Genomic DNA, 23,326 nt, shown 5'->3' on the forward strand with positions numbered 1-23,326 from the left:
TGACCCTTTCTACTTTATCCCTGTTGATGTAGACAGGGGCATGTTATCCTTAACGCTTCCTAAAGTTGATGACAATCTCCTTCATTTTGGTGACATTGAGGGAGAGATTATTGTTGCCGCACCATGGTGGAATTTAAATTCAATAAAAATATCTGGAATTAAGAATCTACTGATGACCATGAAACCATTGTCAATTGTCAGAAAAACCCATCTGGTTCACTAATGTCCTTTAAAGAAAGGAAATCTGCCATCCTTACCTGGTCTGGCCTACATGTGACTCCAGTGCCACAGCGATGTGGTTGACTCTCAACTGCCCTCTGAAATGACCGAGCGAGACACTCAGTTCAAGGGCAACTAGGGATGGGTAACAAATGCTGTCTCAGCCAGCGATGCCCATGTCCCACAAATGAATTAAATAATAAATTGTTGGAGAATGAATAATTGACAAATCAGATGACAAGAACATAAGAACATAAGAAATAGGAGCAGGAGTAGGCCAACTAGCCCTTCGAGCCTGCCCCGCCATTCAATAAGATCATGGCTGATCTGTCGTGGCTCAGTTCCACATTCCCACCCTCTCCCCATGACCCTTAATCCCCTCTGTTATCAAAAACCCATCAACCCATCAACAAGAGTCATCAGTTTTGGGCTGCTGGGGGTTGTTTTAGTTGGAAGGTGTTTTTAACTTTAGGCTGGACGCAGGCAGATTTTCTCTCTCTTCCCCCTCTCTCCTCTCCTCTTTCTCTCTGTCTCATTTTATAATGTGGAGATGCCGGTGTTGGACTGGGGTAAGCACAGTCAGAAGTCTTACAACACCAGGTTAAACTCCAAGGACCTTAGACCTGTTCACTCAAAGGGTGGTGAATCTCTGGAATTCTCTGCCCGTTGAAGTGGTGGAGGCTGCCTCGCTAAATATTTTTAAGACGCGGGTTGATGGGTTTTTGATAAGAGAGGGGATTAAGGGTTATGGGAAGAGGGCGGGAATGTGGAACTGAGCCACGGCAGATCAGCCATGATCTTATTGAATGGCGGGGCAGGCTCGAAGGGCTAGTTGGCCTACTCCTGCTCCTATTTCTTATGTTCTTATGTTACCATGAGACTTCTTACTCTCATTGACAATGCTATTGTAAATTCTGCTGGCTAGCTGGAAGCAGGTCTTCTTGCCTTGGAGTGAGAATTCTGCTGTTGGTGGTTTGTTAGCAAGTAACTGGAGGCAAGCATTGTGCCTGTCTTTTGAAGTGGTTTGCTGGGAAAAACTAGATGCCAGCAGTGGCACTATCTCTTCCTTGACTTCCCAGCCTTGTAACTTCCAGCCGACCTCAAGAATTTCAATTCTCTAACCAAAGAACTAAGTTCTAGCATCACGTGAGCATCCTTATTTTCTCTGTTAAGATGTATGTTTATAGCAAAGTTTGTTTGGTTGGAACATTTTATCTCATCTAAAGATGTGCAAGTTAGGTTGATTGGCCATGCTAAATTAACCCTGGTGTTTGGGGGTGCGCGGATTAGAAGGGTTACGGGAATAGGAACTGGGTGGGATTATTGTCAGTTCAGGCTCGATGGGCCGAATGTTCTCCTTCTACAATTTAGAGACTGAATGATTCTATGATTTATTTGATTGACATATTTGTCAAAATCCTGGAACTCCACCCCCCCCCCCGCCCCCGTAGTGTGCCATATGGACTGTAACAGTTCAAGAACACAGCTCACTGCCACCTTCTCAAGGACAACTCATTTGTTTTCACTCAAGTCCTGAACGTGCGATTTCCCCTTTGATATTTTCAGGCTCTCTCAACAACCTGCCACAATTGATGTGAATTTGCACAGGAAAGTCTAACTAATAGCAGGAAATGTTACACTGATCCACTTTGAATTTACACTTGGCCATTTGGCCCAGCTGTTTTTTTTGATGGTTTCCTGCTTTTCCCGAACCTCCTCTCTAACACCCATCTGCAGGCTCTTTTATTCCTCTCCCCATGCACCCCACCCCCCCCCCCCCCCCAACCTTGTGTTCATCTAGCTTCACCTAACCACCGCACCTCTCAGACTGCGGGAGGAAACCAGAGCATCCAGATAAAGTGGTAAATGCGGGGTCACTTTTAACACTTAAGAAAAACTTGGACGGGTTCATGGATGAGAGTGGTGTGGAGGGATATGGTCCAGGTGCAGGTCAGTGGGACTAGGTAAAAAGTGATTCGGCACAGACAAGAAGGGCCAAAAGGCCTCTTTCTGTGCTGTAATTTTCTATGGTTCACCCGGGGGAAACCCAGGGAGACACGGAGAGAATGTGCAGTTTCTGCACAGACAGTGACCCAAGCCGGGAATCAAATCTGGGTCCCTGATGCTGTGAGGCCGCAGTGCTAACCACTGTGCTACTAGCGAGAAGGGCATGCTGTTTGATATGATCTGGCAGTTTTTAGGATCTATGGCCTACATACCGAGCATCAGACTGACACCGAAACTTATACACCAATTGTGTGATAGGCAGGACATCTTTTTGGGTCAATGGCAGCATCCAGTTCCTCATGAATATCACTCATGTTATTACTGCATCACAGCAGCGTGAAGCAATAGTTTCACTTCTAGCTTACATTTGGAGACATCTTGCCCTTCCAGGGTATTTTGAGGTAAACTGGACACTTCAGGATTAAAAAGTGACGACCTTCAGCCCGTTCATGAACTTGCGTTATACTGAGCATGGAATGATGATGGAAATCATCATCCCACAGGATGTCTTTGGTACACCCTATTCCGGCAACAAGCTGACACAGTGAGAATCCTATTTGAGGTTGTCAATAAGGCCGTAAAGAAGACAAATGGTGTGTTGGCCTTCATAGTGAGAGGATTTGAGCATGGGAACAGGGATGTTTTGCTGCAATTGTATAGGGTATTGGTGAGGCCACACCTCAAATATTGTGTGCAGTTTTGGTGTCCTTATCTGAGGAAGGATGTCCTTGCTATAGAGGGAGAACAGTGAAGGTTTACCAGGCTGATTCCTGGGGTGTCAGATCTGTCATATGAGGAGAGACTAAGTCAGCCAGTATTATATTCACTGGAGTTAGAAGAGTGAGAGGGGATCTCATAGAAACTTATAATATTCTAACAAAGTTAGTCAGGGTAGATTCAGAAAGAATGTTCCCAATGATGGGGGAGTCCAGAACTAGGGGTCATAGAACCACAGAACACTACAGCATAGAAACAGGCCTTTTGGCTGGGGGCGGTAGTAGAAGTGGATATGGTAGTGACTTTTAAGATGCGTCTTGACAATTACATGAGTAGGATGGGAATAGAGGGATTTGGTCCCCAGAAGGGTAGGGGGTCTTAGTTAAATCAGGCAGCACAGTCAGTGCAGGCTTGGAGGGCCGAAGGGCTTGTTCCTGTGTTGTAATTTTCTTTGTTCTTTGTTAACGTGCAGGTTCAGTTGGCAGTTAGGAAGACAAATGCAATGTGAGCATTCATGTCGAGAGGGCTAGAATACAAGAACATTGAGCTGAATCAGAACATAAGAACATAAGAACATAACATATTCCATCCGGTCCTGGGGACTTGTCCACAATCAGCCCCTCCAGCCTGTCGAGCACCGCCTCTCTAGTAACAGTAATGTCAGTAAGACCCTCCAGTCCTACCACCTTTCCATCGCTAACACCCGGCAAATTATTCACGTCCTCCTCCGTGAAGACAGAAACAAAAATCAGGCTCTGGTCAAACCTCATTTGGAGTATTGTGAGCAATACTGAGCCCCCATATCTAATGGAGGGTCTAAGCATTGGAAAGGGTCCAGAGGAGCTTCATAAGAATGATCCCTGGAATGAAGAGCTTGTCATATGAGGACTCTGGGACTGTACTCGTTGGAGTTTAGAATCATAGAATCATAGAACCTTACAGTACAGAAAGAGGCCCTTTGGCCCATCGAGTCTTCACTGACCACAATCCCATCCAGGCCCTACCCCCACATCCCCCTGCTAATTCCTCTAACCTAAGCTTCCCAGGACACTAAGGTGCAATTTTAGCATGGCCAATCAACCTAACCCGCACATCTTTGGAGTGTGGGAGGAAACCGGTTTAGAAGGATAAGGGGGGATCTTATTGAAACTTACAGGCCTGGATAGAGTAGACATGGAGATGATGTTTCCACTAGTAGAAAAAAACTAGAGCCAGAGGGCACAGCCTCAGGCTAAAGGGACGATCCTTTAAAAAGAGATGAGGAGGAATTTCTTCAGCCAGAGGGTGGTTAATCTGTGGAACTTTTTACTGCAGAAGGCTGTGGAGGCCAGGTCAACCACGATGGGCTTGGTGAAGGATGGGTGGGGACGGAGAGTCTTACTCGAGTCAAGATCCCGTTACAATTCTTCCAATGGTGGCTTAATGGAGGGTCGCTGTTCCCATTGGCTGCTGATGTGAACGTCATTTGCATTGAGTTTGAGTTATAAGGAGAGGCTGGATAGACTGGCACTTTGTTCTCTGGGGCGTAGGAGGCTGAGGGGTGATCTTATAGAGGTCTATAAAATAACGAGGAGCACAGATCAGCTGGATAGTCAATATCTTTTCGCAAATATAGTGGAGTCTAAAACTAGAAGGCATAGGTTTAAGGTGAGAGGGGAGAGATACAAAAGTGTCCAGAGGGGCAATTTTTTTCTCACAGAGGGTGGTGAGTGTCTGGAATAAGCTGTCAGAGGTAGTGGTAAAGGCGGGTACAATTTTATCTTTTAAAAAGCATTTAGACAGTTACATGGGTATGATGGGTATAGAGGGATATGGGCCAAATGTGGGCAATTGGGATTAGTTTAGGGGTTTAAAAAAAAAAGGCGGCATGGACAAGTTGGACTGAAGAGCCTGTTTCCATGCTGTAAACCTCTATGACTCTATCTCATGAATACTCATTGAGACAGCTGGCCGCTGGAATCCTGTCAGGCTTTTACAAAGAACAAAGAACAACCCAGCACGGGAAACAGGCCCTTCGGCCCAACGAGCCCGCGCCGCCGCATCACCCTACACCTATTCTACCCTGCGTGTCTACGAATAGAACCCCTAACTTAGCCAGATTCAGGGGAGAATAGTGTCAATTTGGTAAACCAATCAGCCCAAGACCACATCTTTGGGGTGTGGGAGGAAACCGGAGCGCCCGGAGGAAACCCACGCAACCACAGGGAGAACGCACAAACTCCCACAGACACAGGCCCAAATCCATGTATCTGCACAGCTAGCAGTGCTAGTCACCGAGCTGTTGCGGCGCCCGTCTACCGGTCCAGGATCAAGCACACACACCGACACGAAGTACTAGGCCACTCCCGGAACCTCCAAGAGCAGCCCACGCACGACCCACCGTGTGCATGCCCCTCGTTTGACAACGAGGTGGACCTCCACCTGCGGAATAAAAAGACAAAAACGTTAACTTACAAGTCTGCATTTCTGGTGTCTCCCGAGGCTCTGAACTTATTTAATAGCCCGTACTATAACCCTCCATCCTCGTTTCGCTCATGTGTCTGTCTAATTGAACCTTAAACGAGTCCAACATTCCTGCCTCCACCACCCTATTCGGTAGCGCGTTCCATACCCCCACGACCCTCTGCGTAAAGAACCTTCCTCTCACATCCAAATTATACCTCTCCCCCCTCACCCTTAAATCATGACCTCTTGTATTTGTACCCAGTCTAGGGAGCAGTCTCTCACTATTGACTCTATCTATTCCCTTCAGTATCTTATATACCTCTATCATGTCCCCCCTCAATCTCCGTCTTTCCAAGGAGAAAAGTCCCAGTTTCTCCAACCTTTCCTCGTAACCCAGTCCCTCCATGCCAGGCAACATCCTGGTAAACCCCCTCTGCACCATCTTCAGAGACTCCACGTCCTTCCGGTAGTAAGGTGACCAGAACTGGACGCAGTACTCCAAATGCGGTCTAACCAACGTTCTGTACAACTGAAGCATTAGACGGCAGCTTTTATACTCTATACCCCTTCCTATAAAGGCTAGCATTCCATAAGCCTTCCTAACAACCTTCTCCACTTGTGTCGCTACCTTCATAGACTTGTGAACCTGCACTCCCAGGTCCCTCTGTATTTCTATACTCCTAATCGGTCTACCTTTTATCACATAGCTCCTCTCTGCATTATTCCTTCCAAAATGCATCACCTCGCATTTGTCAGGATTAAATTCCATCTGCCACCTATCTGCCCAATGCACCAACCTATCTATATCCTGTTGTATCACCTGACATTCCACTTCAGTATCCGCCAACCCTGCCATCTTGGTGTCATCCGCAAACTTGCTGATCACACCACCTACGCTCTCTTCCAAGTCGTTTATGTATACTACAATCTTACGTCTGGCCAGCATGAAGTTACATCAGTCTGAAAGCTGAGAGTGGGGTGGATACGGCAGCCCTCAGTTTGTAAAAGACTTTGGGGTGAGTGCAACAATTTCCTGCCACCGTGCTGCGCTGCTCCTGATGTGACGTCCTCCACTCTGCTGGGGCAGACCCGCTCCTGCCCTCCACCTCCATGTCCAGCTGGTCCTCATGGACAACCCTGTGCTGCTGTTCCCACGCACCCTCCTGTCTCGGATCAGTGCAGTGTCTGGGACTGGGGAGTACAGGAGTCTCCTTCCCCCTGCTGCCACACAGCAGTGTCTATCTGGACAGCCCCGTGCTGTGGGACTCACTCAGTCACTGCAACAAAGGTCCGAAATTTAACTGGGTGTGGACAGTGAGATGAAGACAGAGGGGTCGGGTTGTCCTGATGAAGACAATGGAGGAATATGGAAGAGGGCTGTGCATGGAGGAGGGTCCGGGTGAGGGTTCACAATGGCAGAGAGAGGAGCAAGGAGGAAGATGAAGGAACTGAACAATGGAAGGCAGAGGGAAGACCGAGAGGAAGGACGCTGGACTCTGAAAAGGCTGCATGGAAAGCTCACGTATGGGGGGTTTGTTTACTGGAAGGGGATGCACAAAGACTCCAGATGCAGTAGGTAGGGGTGTAAGTGGGGCACAGGCAAATCAGAGGTGATGTGCTCAGAGAGGAGTGTTGAATTGAGGAACAGACTTCTGAAGGCTGCTGGTCTTTTTTCTCTGGGTTGCTGACATCCTGCACAGTCTGGTGATGACAGCTGGGCTGGAGAGAGCAATAGGAGTGTGCTGGACTGGTGTTTAAATGTGGCCCCAGGACCGGAAAACCCATTGGCTAAGGGCAGGAAAGAGAAATTAGCTGCTGCCTGCCAGGTGACTCAGAGGGGAACTCACCTGTGTATAACCAATGAGGTTCCAAGTACGGAATCTGGTGTGAGATCCTACTGTTCTGGCCAGTGGGAAAGGCACTACAGAGTCACCCATCACCACACCTAGGGAAAGGCACTACAGAGTCACCCATCACCACACCTAGTTTCAAAATAGAGTAATTCCATTAGCCATAGAGGAACTGGAGGTGCTGCAGAGAAGATTTCACAGAATCACAATAATATTGTGCAGAAGAGGCCCTTCAGCCCACCAATGCATGACCTGCCCACCTAATCCTACTTGCCAGCACACCGCCCATAGCTGTGAATGTTCTGCCGTGCCAAGTATTCATCCAGGTACATTTTAAAGGATGTGAGGCACCACCACCCTCCCAGGCAGCGCGTTCCAGACTGTCATCGCCCTCTGGGTAAAAAAACTTTTCTCCAAATCCACCCTAAACCTCCCGCCCCTCACTTTTAACTTGTGTCCCCTCGTAACTGATGCTTCAACTAAGAGGAACAGCTGCTCCCTATCCGCCCTGTCCATGTCTCTCATAACACCTCAATCAGGTCACCCCTCAGTCTTCTCTGCTCCAATGAAAACAAGGATGATTCAGAAATATGTGGGTATATATACATCAGGAAAGGATTGACAACTGGATTGGTTTTCTCTTGGGTGAATGAAAAGATTGAGGGGTGACCTTAACATGGTCTTTAAAAACCTGAAAGGCTTTGATAGAGTGGATAAAGAGAACATTTCTGCTGTTGTGGGGAAAAGCATTGCTCGAAACCATCCCTATAAAATAGTCACCAAAAAATCCAATAGGAAATTTGGAGGAACTTCTTTACCCAAAGAGTAATGAGAATTTGAAACTTGCTACCCCAGAGAATGGAGGAAGTAAATCATCTAGATGCACTGAGTTAGAGACGTACGTGAGGAAGAAGAGATTAGAAGGTTGTGATTGATTTAAATGAGGAAGAATGTGAAGAGGCTTATGTGGAGCATAAACACTGGCGTGGATTAGTTGGGCTGAATGGCCTATTTCTTTGCTGTATGTATGCTATCATCCTATGTAGGAAAGGAAAGTGAAGGGACACAATACAATTATGTGACCACCAACAAAGAATGAATTGGAGGAGGAGGCAATGAAATGACCCTTGATTGCAATGCAGAGGATCAGAGGATTCTGTATCACTGTGCAGGTGGAATAAGGAGAGGAGCATGCAAGGGAATATTGGCCGTGATTCTACCGTCGAGATCCGCAACGTTTCTGGCGTGTCGGGGTGAGAGGTACGCGATGCCAGGCATGTTCCAGGATTCCCGCATGCGGTGGGAACACATGCACGGCTCCCAGAGCTGGCAAACAGTTACAGGCCAGACCACACTGGAACCCAGCAGTAATTTGAATCTTTTTTTAATACGTTTTAAATGTTGTTTAAATCTAATTATCGGAAACTTGCTGGTTCTGATTGAATCTTCCATCCCGCCAGGAGTACTTCGTTCTGGCAGGCTTTAGATTAGCTTCCTATGCTTGAGGAATTAGCCTGTCAGAATGAAGGGGGATAATTGGGGCCCCCGGGGGGGAGGGGGGTGGTGCCCCCTGGGCATAGGCACCCTGGCACCACCCAAGGTGCAAAGTGCACATGCCCAGGGGACACCTTGGCATCACCCCCTAGGCAGTGCGAAGGGAGCAGGGCATATTGAGGGCAGGGACTAGGGATGATCGGTATGGGTAGGGGCTCCCTCTGCCACTCTGCATTGGGATCAGTCTAGGTTGGAGGGAGGGCAGCGATTGGGATGGGCTGGAGGTGGGTAATCTGCCTGGAGGGGGAGGAAATCTGCATCCCAGGGGAGTCTCACCCGGGGGGGGGGGGGGGGGGGGGAGGGCCTGCTGGGGTGAGGGGGATCGCCACTGCTGAGAGGTGCTGTGCATCGGGGTGCTCCGGGACGGGAGGGTTCAGGGCTGGCCCAGGAATTGTTGTGGAGGTTGCGATCAGGCCGTGACGTGGGGTAGCTGGAGGGGCAGCACCGAGGGGGTCTCGGGTTGGCCAGCGATTGGGCTGGCCAGCAAATGGGCAGGCTGACAGATCGGGGCCACTGCGTGTGCACAGAGTTCCAGAACTGTCAAACTCCGGTGCGAATAGGCCCTGCCCCTGTCTTTTAATGAGATTCACGACTGGGACCTCTGCAGAATGTGGAGATTCGAGTGAGAAGCTCAACTGACAGAACAGTCGGGATCTAGAACAGTTTTCCTGCCAGTTCAGCGCTTTTGGGAGAATCACGGCCATTATTTCCGTTAGTCCTGTCCAGTGACTGAGGTGAGGTTTAGATGAAGAGACAGGTTGGGTGATAGAGATGAGGGTAAGAGATCAGGTAGTGAGAATTTCTTCAGCATATTTTTCAGAAATCTGAGATAGATGCTGGACGAGCCTCCCCAGTACTTGAGCAATGGACTGACCTCAGCTTTATAGATGCAAGGGTTGTTGAGGATGAAAAGATTGGAATGAAGGACAGAATGGAAATCCTTGTAGGCTGGTTTTCTCGGTTTTAATCCAAATCCACACACACAGACTGATTATAAATCAACAGGGAAACAAAATGAGATTAATGAGCGTACACTAGATCGCCTCAAAAGGAAAATTACTTGCAGTTGCCTCTCATTTCAATTTTCCATCTTGCACTCGCACAGACCTCTGTCTTTGACCCTGAGTCATACAGTCATAGAGTCATAAAGGTTTATAACATGGAAACAGGCCCTTTAGCCCACGCCACCTAGTTTTTGCTACTAAGCTAGTCCCTTTGGGAAAAGATGTTGACTATCTACCTTATCTGTGTCCCTCATTATTTTATAGACTTCTATAAGATCACCATTAAGTTTCCTACGCTCCAGGGGAAAAAAGTTTCACTCTATCCAGCCTCTCCTTATAACTCAAGTCCTGGTAAATCTTTTCTGTACTTGTTCTAGTTTAATATTATCTTTTCTATAAAAGGGTGACCAGACCTGTAGTCAGTATTCTAAGTGTGGCCTTATGAATGTCTTGTACAACTTCAACAAGACATCCCAACTCAGTGTTCTGATGAATGAAACCAAGCATGCCGAATGTCACCTTCACCACTCTGTCCACCTGTGACTCCATTTTCAAGCAGCTATGAACCTCCACCCCTAGATCTCTCTTCTCTATAACTCTCCCCAATGCCCTACCATTAACTGAGTAAGTCCTGCCTTACCTCTAGCAGTTTTCCAATGAAGCTAAATGTAAGCTGGAGGATCAGCCCCTTATTTTTCAGTTTTGTGTTTTACTGCTTCCTGGACTCAACACTGAGTTCAGATCATGACAGTTATCTTAGATTTGTTTTTTTTTTCTGTTTTGCTTTTCTGTAAGAATTGATGAAAATTAAGATTAAAAAAAGTTGGGATGAAATAAAAAGGGGAATTGATAAGGGCAGCTGTCTGAAAGGGTTTTGAAATGCAAATTAGCATACGAGTGAATGTTTATGTGACTTGGGAGATGGAGGATATAGAGGAAGTCACTTCAATTTGATTTGTTTTGATTTGATTTATTATTGTCACCTGTATTAACATAGAGTAAAAAGTATTGTTTCTTGCACACTATGCAGGCAAAGCATATTGTTCATAGAGAAGGAAAGGAGAAAGTGCAGAATGTGGTGTTAGTCACAGCTAGGGTGTAGAGAAAGATCAGCTTAATGCAAGTCCATTCAATAGTCTGATGATAGCAGGGAAGAAGCTGTTTTTGAGTTGGTTGGTATGTGATCTCAGACTTTTGTATCTTTTTCCCGATGGAAGAAGGTGGAAGAGAGAATGTCCGGGGTGTGTGCGGTCCTTAATTATGCTGGCTGTTTTGCCGAGGCAGCAGGAAGTTTTGACAGAGTCAATGGACGGGAGGCCGGTTTGCGTGATGGACTGGGCTATGTTTATGACCTTTTGTAATTTCTTGCAGTCTTGGGCAGAGCAGGAGCCATACCAAGCTGTGATACAACCAGAAAGAATGCTTTCTATGGTGTATCTGTAAAAGTTGATGAAAGTCATAGCTTACGTGCCAAATTATTCCAAAGAGGAGAGGTGAGCAAATTGGCACTTGTATGCTATAAACCAGGTCCAGAGGGTGGGTAACATCAAAGGGAATGAATGATGTATCCATAGCACAATGACTGGAGAAAGGCACACAGTGGCAGCAGCTCCAATCACAGCTGCACACGGTTGTACAAACCAATCTCCTGAATACAAGTTGCTGCTAAAAGGACAGCTGGTTCCAATCCAAAACTTGAATGGAGAAGATTTCACCATCTCTGAAACTGAAGACAGTTTTCTGCAATGTGGACAAATAACCCGTGTGTGGTAACGATCTGCTGGATTTAGCTCAATGAGTTATATAATATTGCCTGGGAACAGAGTTCAGGAAACATCAGGGTAACTTCATGAGATACTGTGCGTAGAGTACTTCAGTGTAACATTGTTGTGTATTATAATCCTTCTTGTGTGCTTTTCTTTTAAGTTAATAAATATTGGCCAGAACTTTCCCACCGTTCACGTCCCACTTCTACTGCCAGCGACGATGGAGGATTTGGCACTCAGCCGTTCACTGCAGCGAGACTGGAGAATCCTGCTGGTGTGAACGGCCAATGCTCCATAAGAAAATAAGAAACAGGAGCATAAGTTGGATATTTGGTCCTTCGAGCCTGCTTTGCCATTCAGCAAGATGATGTCTGGCCTTCTATCATAATCCTACCTGCCCACACCATTCCCATATTCCTTAATTCTCCTTGTCCACAAAAGTTCATTGGCTCTTGTCTTGAAGATGCTCCAGATCTGAGCTTCCATGGCTCACTGGGATGGAGAATTCCAAAGAATTCTTAGAATCTGAGGAAATTTGCAACAGAGAAGGAGGCCATTTGGTCCATTGTGTCTGTGCTGATTGACGAGGAGCCACCCAACCTATCCCACCTTGGCCTGTGACACTGGACAAGGAATACATGGGAACTCTAAAGCAGTCACTGACCTTGTAGATAAAGGGACAGAAGAATTTCCACGAATTGGTTAAAGTTTCAGTTTGAGGCTTGCAAGCTGTGTCAATGGCCGTGCCATGTCTGACAAATAAGACGGTTAGCTGAAATCTGACTGGAGGATATTGTACAATTGATGGTAAATGGAAAGGACTGGGTAGTGAGGGTCCTGTGTTGTGGTCTTCCTGACGCAATGGAGTGTTCAGAGAACTATCAGGCTCTTTTCAAATGATCCAAAGAAACAAGATACCTCAATCTAATCTGGGCAAGATGTTTACAAATTCCAGCCTGTAGCTCACTCCTCCAGAGTCCAATGTCCACCTATAAACCATCGCAATGTGACTGAATGATTTGTATCTGTTTTCACTATATAACAGGCCCAGTACAGAGACTGGCAGATTGATTTTGAAACACTGATGTCTGTCCCTGCGCTGTTTTAATATTCTCTCTCTCTCTCTGTCTCCACAGTTTATTCTGAGAATCGTTGGTCAATGACAGTAGCGGATGAAGTGAGTGTTGAGGAAGGGGGATCCGCTGTCCTGCCGTGTACTTTCACCCACCCACCCACTAATCTCACACCCACCGGCACCGTGATATGGTTCACCAGTCGCCCAGGCTATAAAGTTCACCCAGAGAACGTTATTATCTTTAATTGTACATATCCGGGTACAGAGCACCCACAGACTGAACCGTGTGAGAGTGAGAAACAGCGGGATGGGGGGAGTCGATTCAGATTCGTGGGGAACCTCAATAACAACGATTTATCAATAATGATGGAGCGGCTGAGCCGGAAGGACATCCCATTGAGATATCACTGCCGTGTGGAGCTCAACATTGACAAGTTTCAAATACCGAAAGGAACCACTCTGATACCGAGAGGTGAGGATCGATGTTCAGCGCTGTTGTTGCACCCCGCCTCCCCCCGGATTCAATGGGAAAACCCCCACCAATGGGAGATCCCGTGTTTGCCCCCTGTCCAAGCTGCAAGACCTTCACCAATGGGATCCCTGTTCCGCAGGCATTGGCTGAGGACAACGGGTCTGCTACCTCTTGAGATTTGATTTGTTTTGGTTTATTATTGTCACGTGTATTAGTATACAGTGAGAAGTATTGTTTCTTGCCAGCTATACAGACAAAGCATACCGTTCATAGAGAAGGCAGGAGGGAGTGTAGAATGTAGTGTTACAGTCATAGCTAGGGTGTAGAGAAAGATCAACTTAGTGCGAGGTAGGTCCATTCAAAAGTCTGACAGCAGCAGGGAAGAAGCTGTTCTTGAGTCAGTTGGTATGTGACCTCAGACTTTTGTATCTTTTTCCCAATGGAGGAAGGTGGAAGAGAGAATGCGTGGGGTCCTCAATTATGCTGGCTGCTTTGCCGAAGCAGCAGGAAATATAGACAGAATCACTGGATGGGAGGCTGGTTTGTGGATGGATTGGGCTACATTCATGACTTTTTTGTAGTTCCTTGCGGTCTTGGGCAGAGCAGGAGCCCACACCAAGCTGTGATACAACCAGAAAGAATGCTTTCTATGGTGCATCTGTAAAAGTTGGTGAGAGTCATAGTTGGTGAGAGCCAGGGCACTGGTGAGGCCGCAGCTGGAGTACTGTGTGCAGTTTTGGTCGCCGTACTTACGCAAGGATATTTTGGCCTTGGAGGGAGTGCAGAGGAGGTTTACTAGGCTGATACCGGAGTTGAGGGGGTTGAACTATGAGGAGAGGCTGAATAAACTAGGCTTGTACTCGTTAGAGTTTAGAAGAATGAGGGGAGATCTCATTGAGACATATAAGATGATGAATGGGATGGATAGGATAGAGGTGGAGAGACTCTTCCCGCTCAGAAAGGACAGTAGGACTAGGGGGCACAGCCTCAAGATAAAGGGGGGGCAGTTTAGAACGGAGTTGAGGAGGAACTTCTTGACTCAAAGGGTGGTGAATCTCTGGAATTCTCTGCCCGTTGAAGTGGTGGAGGCTGCCTCGCTAAATATATTTAAGACGCAGGTTGATAGGTTTTTGATAGGCAAGGGGATTAAGGGTTATGGGGAGAGGGCGGGAAAGTGGAACTGAGCCACGACAGATCAGCCATGATCTTATTGAATGGCGGGGCAGGCTCGAAGGGCTAGATGGCCTACTCCTGCTCCTATTTCTTATGTTCTTATAGTTGACATGCCAAATTTCCTTAGTTTTCTGAGAAAGTAGAGGCATTGGTGGGGCTTTCTTAACTATAGTGTCAGCATGGGGGGACCAGGCCAGGTTGTTAGTGATCTGGACACCTAAAAACTTGAAGTTCTCAACCCTTTCTACTTCGTCCTCATTGATGTAGACAGGAGCATGTTCCCCTTTAATCTTCCTAAAGTCGATGACAATCTCCTTTTGTTTTGTTGACATTGAGGGAGAGATTATTGTTGCTGCACCAGTTCACCAGATTCTCTATCTCATTCCTGTACTCCATCTCGTTATTGTCTGAGATCCAACCCACTACGGTGGTGTCATCAGCAAACTTGAAAATCGAATTGGAGGGGAATTTGGCCACACAATCATAGTTGAATAAGGAGTACAGTAGGAGGCTGAGAACACAGCCTTGTGGGGCACCGGTGTTGAGGATGATCGTGGAGGAGCTGTTGTTGCCTACCCTGACTGATTGTGGTCTGTGAGTTAGGAAGTTCAGGATCCAGTCACAGAGGGAGGAGCTGAGGTCCAGGCCACGGAGTTTGGAGATGAGTTTTGTGGGAATAATGATGTTGAAGACTGAGCTGTAGTCAATAACGTCTCATTGGGTGAGCACATTGCAGGGTGAGGGAGGACCCTTTGACAGGGGTTGGGGTGGGGGAAGTAGGGGTGGGGGTGGGAAGTAAAGATGGGGGTGAGGGGTTGGGGAGTGTGGGTTGGGGGTTGGGGGTAGAGGTGGGGGTGAAAACTTTGAAGTGATTTAAAGGACAATGGCAATTAGTAATGGGGGTGATTTCAAGTTCTGGATGAATGAATTTGATTGGACCTTCCATAAAATCCCTACAGTGCAGAAGGTGGCCTTTCGACCCATTGAGCCTGCGCCGATCACAATCCCACCCAGGCCCTATCCCCACAACTCCATGTATTAACCCTGCTAATCCTCCTGGCACTAAGGGGCAACTTAGCATTCCCAACCAACCTAACCTGCACATCTTTGGACTGTGGGAGGAAACCCTCTCAGACACAGGGAGAGTGTGCAGGGTCCACAGACAGTGATCCGAGGCTGGAATTGAACCCGGGTCCCTGGCGCTGTGAGACAGCAGTGCTAACCACTGTGCCATCCTGTATCTGTGATCAAGGAGTTGTAAATGAGTTGGGGGGGGGGAGGTGAGTGGGAACAGCCTGTGAGAGATATGAGTGGAGTCTTTAAATATTCATTCTGCTGTGAGGCTGAAAGAAACATAACAAATGGAAACTACATTTCTGCACACTGAATACATCATTCTGTTTGTCCTTTCCTCAGGTGCTAATGGAAATGACCCCGTGGTGAATGGGACTGAGGGAGATTCGGGTACATTGCCCTGTATGTTCACACCCAACCACAGTCACACCCTGACCACTGTTAGCTGGATGAGGAAGGAGCCCTATCAACATGTGGTCACATTTAGAGCCCAACCAGATGGATCATGGATAACTGTAAATGGTGAAAATCGATACGAGTTCATTGGGAACCCAAAGGAGGGAAATGCCTCAATCAGGATAAACCAGCTGAGGGTGAATGACAATTACACTTACCTGTGTCTGGTGGAGTACACATCGCCCAATTATCAATATCTAATCCTGAATGAGACACGTCTGCAGATCATACATGGTAAGGATGTACATTGAGGTTCTAACAGATTCGGTCAACTTTGATGCTTCATGTATTGGTTATAATTTGTATGTGCAGATCTTTCTAGGTGCATTTGAAGGTGTTTATATTAAAGGCATTGACACATGTACATAATGTTCCGTCCAATCTACAGAGAACGGAAAGTTACACTGACATTTAACGTGAAAGTGCGACAATGTAGGTGATTAAAAAGAAGTTGTTTACTCCTTCATCCAGAATAGTTCCATTGGTGCTTGTGCATTACCCCCAAGTACCCATTTGACTGTGGGAGGCATCACAGCCCTGGACCTGTCCTAGCCTAGCATTAAAACATAGACCTTAGAATAATACAGCACAGGAACAGGCCCTTCAGCCCACAAGGTTGTACCGAACATGACGCTAAATTAAACTAATCCCTTCTGCCTGCCCTTGCTCCATACCCCTCCATTCCTTGCATATTCATGTGCTTATCTAAAAGCCCCTTAAACATCCCTATCGTATCTGCCTGCATCACCACCCCTGGCAGCATGTTCCAGCTATCTGCCGCTCTCTGTGCAAAAAAAATTTGCATTCACACATGGATTACTGACAGGAGATAGTAACACTGAGAAGGGGGAACAATTAGCAATTCACTTATTGGTCACAAATAGGCTCACGTTTGAAGTTACTGTGAAAATCCCTGAATCATCACACTCCGGTGCCTGTTTGGGTACACTGAGGGAGAATTTAACATGGCTAAATCACCTAACCAGCACGTCTTTCAGACTGTGGGAGGAAACCAGAGCAAGCGGAGGAAACCCATGCAGACACGGGAAGAATGTGCAAACTCCACACAGACAGCGGCCCAAGCTGGGTGTTGAACCTGGATCCCTAACACTGTGAGGCAGCAGTGCCAACCTCTGTACCACTTAAATCTAATGCAGCTTCCTGGACTGAGACCACTTGAGTCAGCCCAGGATGTGGGAACTACTGAGGAATCATTTATTGATTTAAATGTATAATCTATGCCACACATAATTAATCAACTGGCGCCTCCTTGTTTTCAGATCTGGCAGGGGCTGCCTGACAAGATAATAGAAACAGATTCAATCATAGCTGGATAAATATTTGAGGGGTAGCAAATAGCGTGGCCATGGGAAGGGACAGGGGAGTGGGGCGAACTAGATAGCTGTGTCAATGAATGGCCACCCTCGCTGCTGTAAGATTGTACCATTTTACCTGACGGTTCGATGGAATCAAGAGCTCAGGTCACATCCATCCCTCATAAGAGGTGAGCTGAATCATCGTAGCATTGAGAGAAATGTGGCTCAGGCCAGAAGAGGACTCAACAACCCGGGTTATAAGGTTTTTAGTAGGAACAGGGTGGGTAACAAGGGAGGAGGTGGAACAGTCTTGGTCAAAGATAGTACCATTGCCCTAGAACAAGATGGAGTTCCTGAATTAGAAGCTATATGGTTGGCGTGGAGAATCAGGAAGGGAGCAGTTACCTTGTTTGCTATTTATTATCAACCCCTAAATAGTGGGGTAGAAGACAGCATTCACAAGCAGATTATGGATACATTCAGGACAAGTAGAGTTGTGATAGTTGGGGATTTCAATTTCCCTGAGGTAGACTGGGAAAAGGATAGAGCATGGGGCACAGAAGGGGAGAAATTCCTGCCGTGTGTGCAGGAGAACTTTCTGGAACACTACATTTCCAGTCCTACCAGGGAGGAAGCTGTGCTGCATCTGGTCCTAGGAAATGAGACAGGCCGGGTAGAAAATATCAGAGTGGGGGAACAGTTGGGAAATAGTGATCATAATACAATGTTCAATATTAAGTTGCAAAAGGATAAGAATCAGTCAATGATTAAGCTCCCACACTGGGAAAGGGCAAATTTTAGGAGTCTAAAAGTTGTACTGGTGTAGGTTGATTGGAAAGGCATTTTGGTGGATGAAGAATAGTAGACTTTGAAAGGAGAGGTGAATAGGCTGCAAGCTAGGTACATACCCATGAGAAATAAGTACTGGATATCCAAAGCTAGAGCACCCTGGCTAAGGATGATGCATGTCAGAATAGCAATAGAAATCAGGAAGATTATCTCAAGTGCAGGAGAGACGCTAGGGCTGAATAAGGAAGCATGTGGAAAGGATTGAGCTAAATAAAGATACAGAGGTAGTAGATGAACTGGTTGTAAATTTCCAAAAATCCTTGGATTCTGGTAAAGTACTGAAGGATTGGAAAACTGCCAATATAAAACTGCTAGTCAAAAAGGGAGGGAAGCAAAAAGCAGGCAACTATCAGTCGACTAGCTTAACATCTATTGTTAGAAAAACGTCGGAATCAATTATTAAGGAGATAATAGCAGATTTGGAAAAACATAATCTAATCAAGCATGGCTTCATGGAAGGGAAATCGTGACTGATTAGTTTATTAGAGCTTTTCGAGGAAGTCTCAATCAGAGTGGATACAGGGCCACCAATAGATGTGTTGACACTGGTGTTCGACAAGAACATAGAACACAGAACATAGAACAGTACAGCACAGTACAGGCCCTTTGGCCCTCGATGTTGTGCCAAGCTATGTCCAAACCCAAGATCAAGCTATCCCACTCCCTATCATTCTGGTGTGCTCCATGTGCCTATCCAACTGCCGCTTGAAAGTTCTTAAAGCGCCCGATTCCACTATCACAGCAGTCAGTGCATTCCACAACCCAACCACTCTCTAGTAAAGAATCTACCTCGGATATCCCTCCTATATTTCCCACCATGAATTTTATAGTTATGCCCCCTAGTAACAGCTACATCTGTCCGAGGAAATAGTCTCTGCATGTCCACTCTATCTATCCCCCTCATCATCTTATAAACCTCTATTAAGTTGCCTCTCATCCTCCTCCACTCTAAAGAGAAAAGCCCCAGCTCCCTCAACCTCTCCTCATAGGACCTACCCTCCAAACCAGGCAGCATCTTGGTAAATCTCCTCTGCGCTCTCTCCAATGTTTCCTTCTTATAGTGAGGTGACCAGAACTGCACACAATATTCCAAAGGTACATCAGAAAAGGTTAAATTATAAGATAACAGCCCATGATGTTGGATGGAATAAATTGGCATGGGTAGAGAATTGGCAAATGGGCAGGAAACAGTGAGTGGGGATAAGGGGTTCTTTTTCAGGTTGGGTGACCTGTAACCAGTGGGGATCAGTGCTGGGACTGCAACTATTTACAATATATATTAATGACTTGGAGGAAGGAAGAGAATGTACTGTAGCCAAATTTGCAGCCAACACAAAAATAGGTGGAAACACAAGTTGTGGGAGGGATACAAACAGTTTACAAATGGGTATTGATAGGATAATTAAATGGGCAAACAGTTGTAAAATGGAATATAATGTGGGAAAATGTGAAGTTGTTCATTTTGGAAACGAAAACAAAAGAACAGAGTACTATTTAAATGGAGCAAAACTGCAGAAAGCTGCAACACAAACGGACTTGGTGGGGGAGGACTTGTGCAGGAAGCACACAGCTGCAGCAGGTAATCAGGAAGGTTGATGGAATGTTGGCCCTTATTTCCAGGGAATTCGAGTACAGGGTGTAAGGAATACATCCAACTTTATATCATCTGCATTTTTAGAAATGTGACTCTATCTCTTCATCTAAGTCACATAAATGTGAGGTTATTCACTTTGGAAGCAAAAACAAGAAGGCAGATTACTCCCTGAATGGCTGTAAATTGGGAGAGGGGAGTGTGCAGAGGGACCTGGGTGTCCTTGTGCACCAGTCACTGAAGGTAAGCATGCAGGTACAGCAGGCAGTAAAGAAGATAAATGGTATGTTGGCCTTCATTGCGAGAGGATTCGAGCACAAGAGCAGGGATGTGTTGTTGTGGTTATACAAGGCCTTGGTGAGACCACACCGAGAGCATTGTGTGCAGTTTTGGTCTCCTTTTCTGAGGCAGGATGTTCTTGCTCTCGAGGGAGTGCAGCGAAGGTTTACCAGGCTGATTCTGGGGATGGAGGCACTGATGTATGAGGAGAGATTGACCAGGTTAGGATTGTTTTTGCTGGAGTTCAGACGAATGAAGGGGGATATTATAGAGACTTATAAAATTCTAACAGGACTAGTTAGGGTAGATGCAGGGAGGAAACATATGTAAATAGTCCAACTAGGGAAGGGGCCATACTGAACCTGGTGTTGGGGAATGAGCCCGGCCAGGTGGTCAGTGTTTCAGTAGGGGAGCAGTTCGGGAAGAGTGATCACAATTCAGTAAGCTTTAAGGTACTGATAGATAAAGATAAGCGTAGTCCTCAAGTTAAGGTGCTAAATTGGAGGAAGGTTAATTACAACAATATTAGGCAGGAACTGAAGAATGTAGATTGGGGGAGATGTTTGTGGGCAAATCAACATCTGGCATGTGGGAGGCTTTCAAGTGTAAGTTGATAGGGATTCAGGACCAGCATATTACTGTAAGGATCAAGGATAAGGATGGCAAGTTTTGGGAACCTTGGATAATGAGAGATATTGTGAACCTAGTCAAAGAATAAAAGGAAGCATTTGTCAAAGCTAGGGCTGGGAACACACAAAATAAAGGTGGAATACAAGGAAAGTAGAAAGCAACTTAAGCAAGGAATAAGAAGGGCTAAAAGGGATCATGAAAAAGCATTGGTCAGCAGGATTAAGGAAAATCCGAAGACTTTTTATACATATATAAAGAGCAAGAGGGTAGCCAGGGAGAGGTCGGCTCACTCAAGGACAAGGGAGGGAATTTATTCGTGGAGCCAGAGGAAATGGGCGAGGTATTAAATGAGTACTTTGTGTCAGTATTCACCAATGAGAAGAATCTGGTGGATGATGAGTCCGGGAAAGGATGTGTAAGTAGTTTGAATCATGTTGAGATCAAAAAGGAAGTTACTGTGAAAATCCTTTAGTCGCCAAACTCCAGCGCCCGATCGGATACATTGAGGGAGAGTTTAGCACGGCCAGTGTGCCCTAACCAGCGCATCTTTTAGACTGTGGGAGTAAACAGGAGCAGATAGTGCGACATGAACCCAAGATCCCTGTTGAGACCGTCCTCATGTGTGCGGAACTGATCTTGGGTTCATGTCGCACTATCTGTAACCCCCGTGACTTGCCTGGGTTTGCAAAACCTCACTTACTGTACTGTCTGGAGACAATACACATCTCTTTAAACTGTGATCAGTGCTCCTTCCACTCACATTATCAGCCACTTCAGGTCTTGAACAGCAGGTTAGGTGTAAGGATTCGCATTCTAATCAGTAATCTCTAAACTGTCTGTGCTTTATAAGCTCTGTCTGAGGCCAGAACTCTCCATTCACCTGACGAAGGGGCTAACCCCGAAAGCTTGTGAGTATATTATCAAATATATAGGTTGGACTAAAACCTGGTGTTGTCAGACTTTTAGCTGTAAGAAGACAGAGGGTGGGGGTTGATGGGATACGTTTATCCTGGAGTAAATTTACTAGTGGTGTATCACGGATCTGTTTTGGGCCACTGCTGTTTGTCATTTTTATAAATGACCTGGATGAGGGCGTAGAAGGATGGGTTCGTAAATTTGCGGATGACACTAAAGTTGGTGGAGTTGTGGACAGTGCAGAAGGATGTTGCAGGTTACAAAAGGACGTAGATTAGTTGTAGAGCTGGGCTGAGAGGTGGCAAATGGAGTTTAATGCAGAAAAGTGTGAAGTGATTCACTTTGGGAGGAGTAACAGGAATACAGAGTACTGGGCTAATGGTAAGATACTTGGTAATGTGGATGAGCAGAGAGATCTGTGTCCATGTGCATAGATCCCTGAAAGTTGGCACCCAGGTTGATAGGGTTGTTAAGGAGGCGTACGGTGTGTTAGCTTTTATTGGTAAAGGGATTGAGTTTCGGAGCCATGTACAACATTGTACTCCATGTACAATGAGGTCATGTTGCAGTTGTACAAAACTCTGGTGCGGCCGCACTTGGAGTATTGCGTACAGTTCTGGTCGCCGCATTATAGGAAGAATGTGGAAGCATTGGAAAGGGTGCAGGGGAGATTTACCAGGATGTTGCCTGGTATGGTGGGAAGGTCTTATGAGGAAAGGCTGAGGGATTTGAGACTGTTTTTGTTAGTGAGAAGAAGGTTAAGAGATGACTCAATAGAGGCATACAAGACGATCAGAGGATTAGATAGGGTGGACAGTGAGAGCCTTTTTCCTCGGATGATGATGGTTAGCATGAGGGGACATGGCTTTAAATTAAGGGGTGATAGATATAGGACAGATGTCAGAGGTAGGTTCTTTACTCAGAGTAGTAAGGGCATGGAATGCCTTGCCTGCAACGGTAGTGGACTTGTCAACATTAAGGGCATTTAAATGGTCATTGGGTAGGCATATGGATGATACTGGAATAGTGTAGGCTAGATGGGTTTTAGATTGGTTCCACTGGTCGGCGCAACATCGAGGGCTGAAGGGCCTGTACTGCGTTGTAAAGTTCTATATTCTATGTACTCTTTCTAGCAAGTGGCACCAACAGTAGTCCAGAAATTATTACCCTCGAGGTCCTGCACTTTACCCTTCTGCTTAACTCTCTATATTCATACTTCAGAGTCTCATCCCTTTCCCTACCTATGTTGTTGGGAGCAATATGTACAATGGCTTCTGGCTGCTCACCCTCCCCCTTAAGAATGCCCTGCAACCACTCAGACGTCCATGACCCTGGCAGCAGGGAAGCAGCTCAGTCACAATGGAATCTCAATCGTGGCCACAGAAACGCCAGTCTGTGCCCCTAACTAGGGAGTCCCCTTTCTGATTGCTGTGGCCACTCATTCAGGTGACTTAGCAAGAATCTTGGCAGGACGCTAACAGAATTCCTTTGAAAAGTGCCATGGGATCTTTGGCATCTACCTCCGATTGGGGCTTAGTTTAATGTCTCACTTAGAAGATTATACTGTATTATTGGCTGTTCAATCTGGATCATCTTTTCAAATTATGAAGCTTGTGGACCATATTTCTGACAGTGTCACTCACTGACAGCGGTGGGGCAATGGCTCAGAGGTGAACACTTGCTGAGTTTGAGATGTTGCTTATCTGCATTGTTTTTACTGTTTAGCAGAGGAACAGACCTTCAAATTCTATCTGCTGGCCATTCTACTGCTGATTCTCCTGCTCATCCTCCTCATCATTTTCATCATCTACAGGAAGAAAGGAGGTGGGTCCTGTCCAGGATAAAGTACAATAAAGCTATATGCCTTGTGTTCGAAACAATAACGTTTGATTATCCTGGATCGTGTTATTTCCTCACCAATTTCTCCGCTTCTC

General features: G+C 46.2%; 2 protein-coding genes across 2 annotated transcripts in view; both read left to right on the plus strand.

Annotated features, from left to right (window-relative positions):
* Positions 1–12,808, plus strand: part of znf131 (zinc finger protein 131) — a 61,501-nt gene extending 48,693 nt beyond the window's left edge. Inside the window, exon 8 of the transcript XR_013886722.1 lies at positions 12,699–12,808. The gene's annotated coding sequence lies outside the window, so the exon portion shown is untranslated. The remainder of the gene's footprint in view (positions 1–12,698) is intronic.
* Positions 12,809–12,902: 94 nt separating this feature from the next.
* The window catches only part of LOC145343513 (uncharacterized), a 37,910-nt gene continuing 27,486 nt past the window's right edge, over positions 12,903–23,326 (plus strand). Inside the window, exons 1-3 of the mRNA XM_080189766.1 lie at positions 12,903–13,109; positions 15,699–16,046; positions 23,118–23,216. Coding sequence (XP_080045892.1) covers positions 13,001–13,109; positions 15,699–16,046; positions 23,118–23,216 — 556 coding nt within the window. The 5' untranslated portion in view covers positions 12,903–13,000. The remainder of the gene's footprint in view (positions 13,110–15,698; positions 16,047–23,117; positions 23,217–23,326) is intronic.

The sequence above is a fragment of the Carcharhinus amblyrhynchos genome, chromosome 5 (assembly GCF_965287045.1).
Source record: "Carcharhinus amblyrhynchos chromosome 5, sCarAmb.v2.hapA, whole genome shotgun sequence".
NCBI classification, from domain to species: domain Eukaryota; kingdom Metazoa; phylum Chordata; class Chondrichthyes; order Carcharhiniformes; family Carcharhinidae; genus Carcharhinus; species Carcharhinus amblyrhynchos.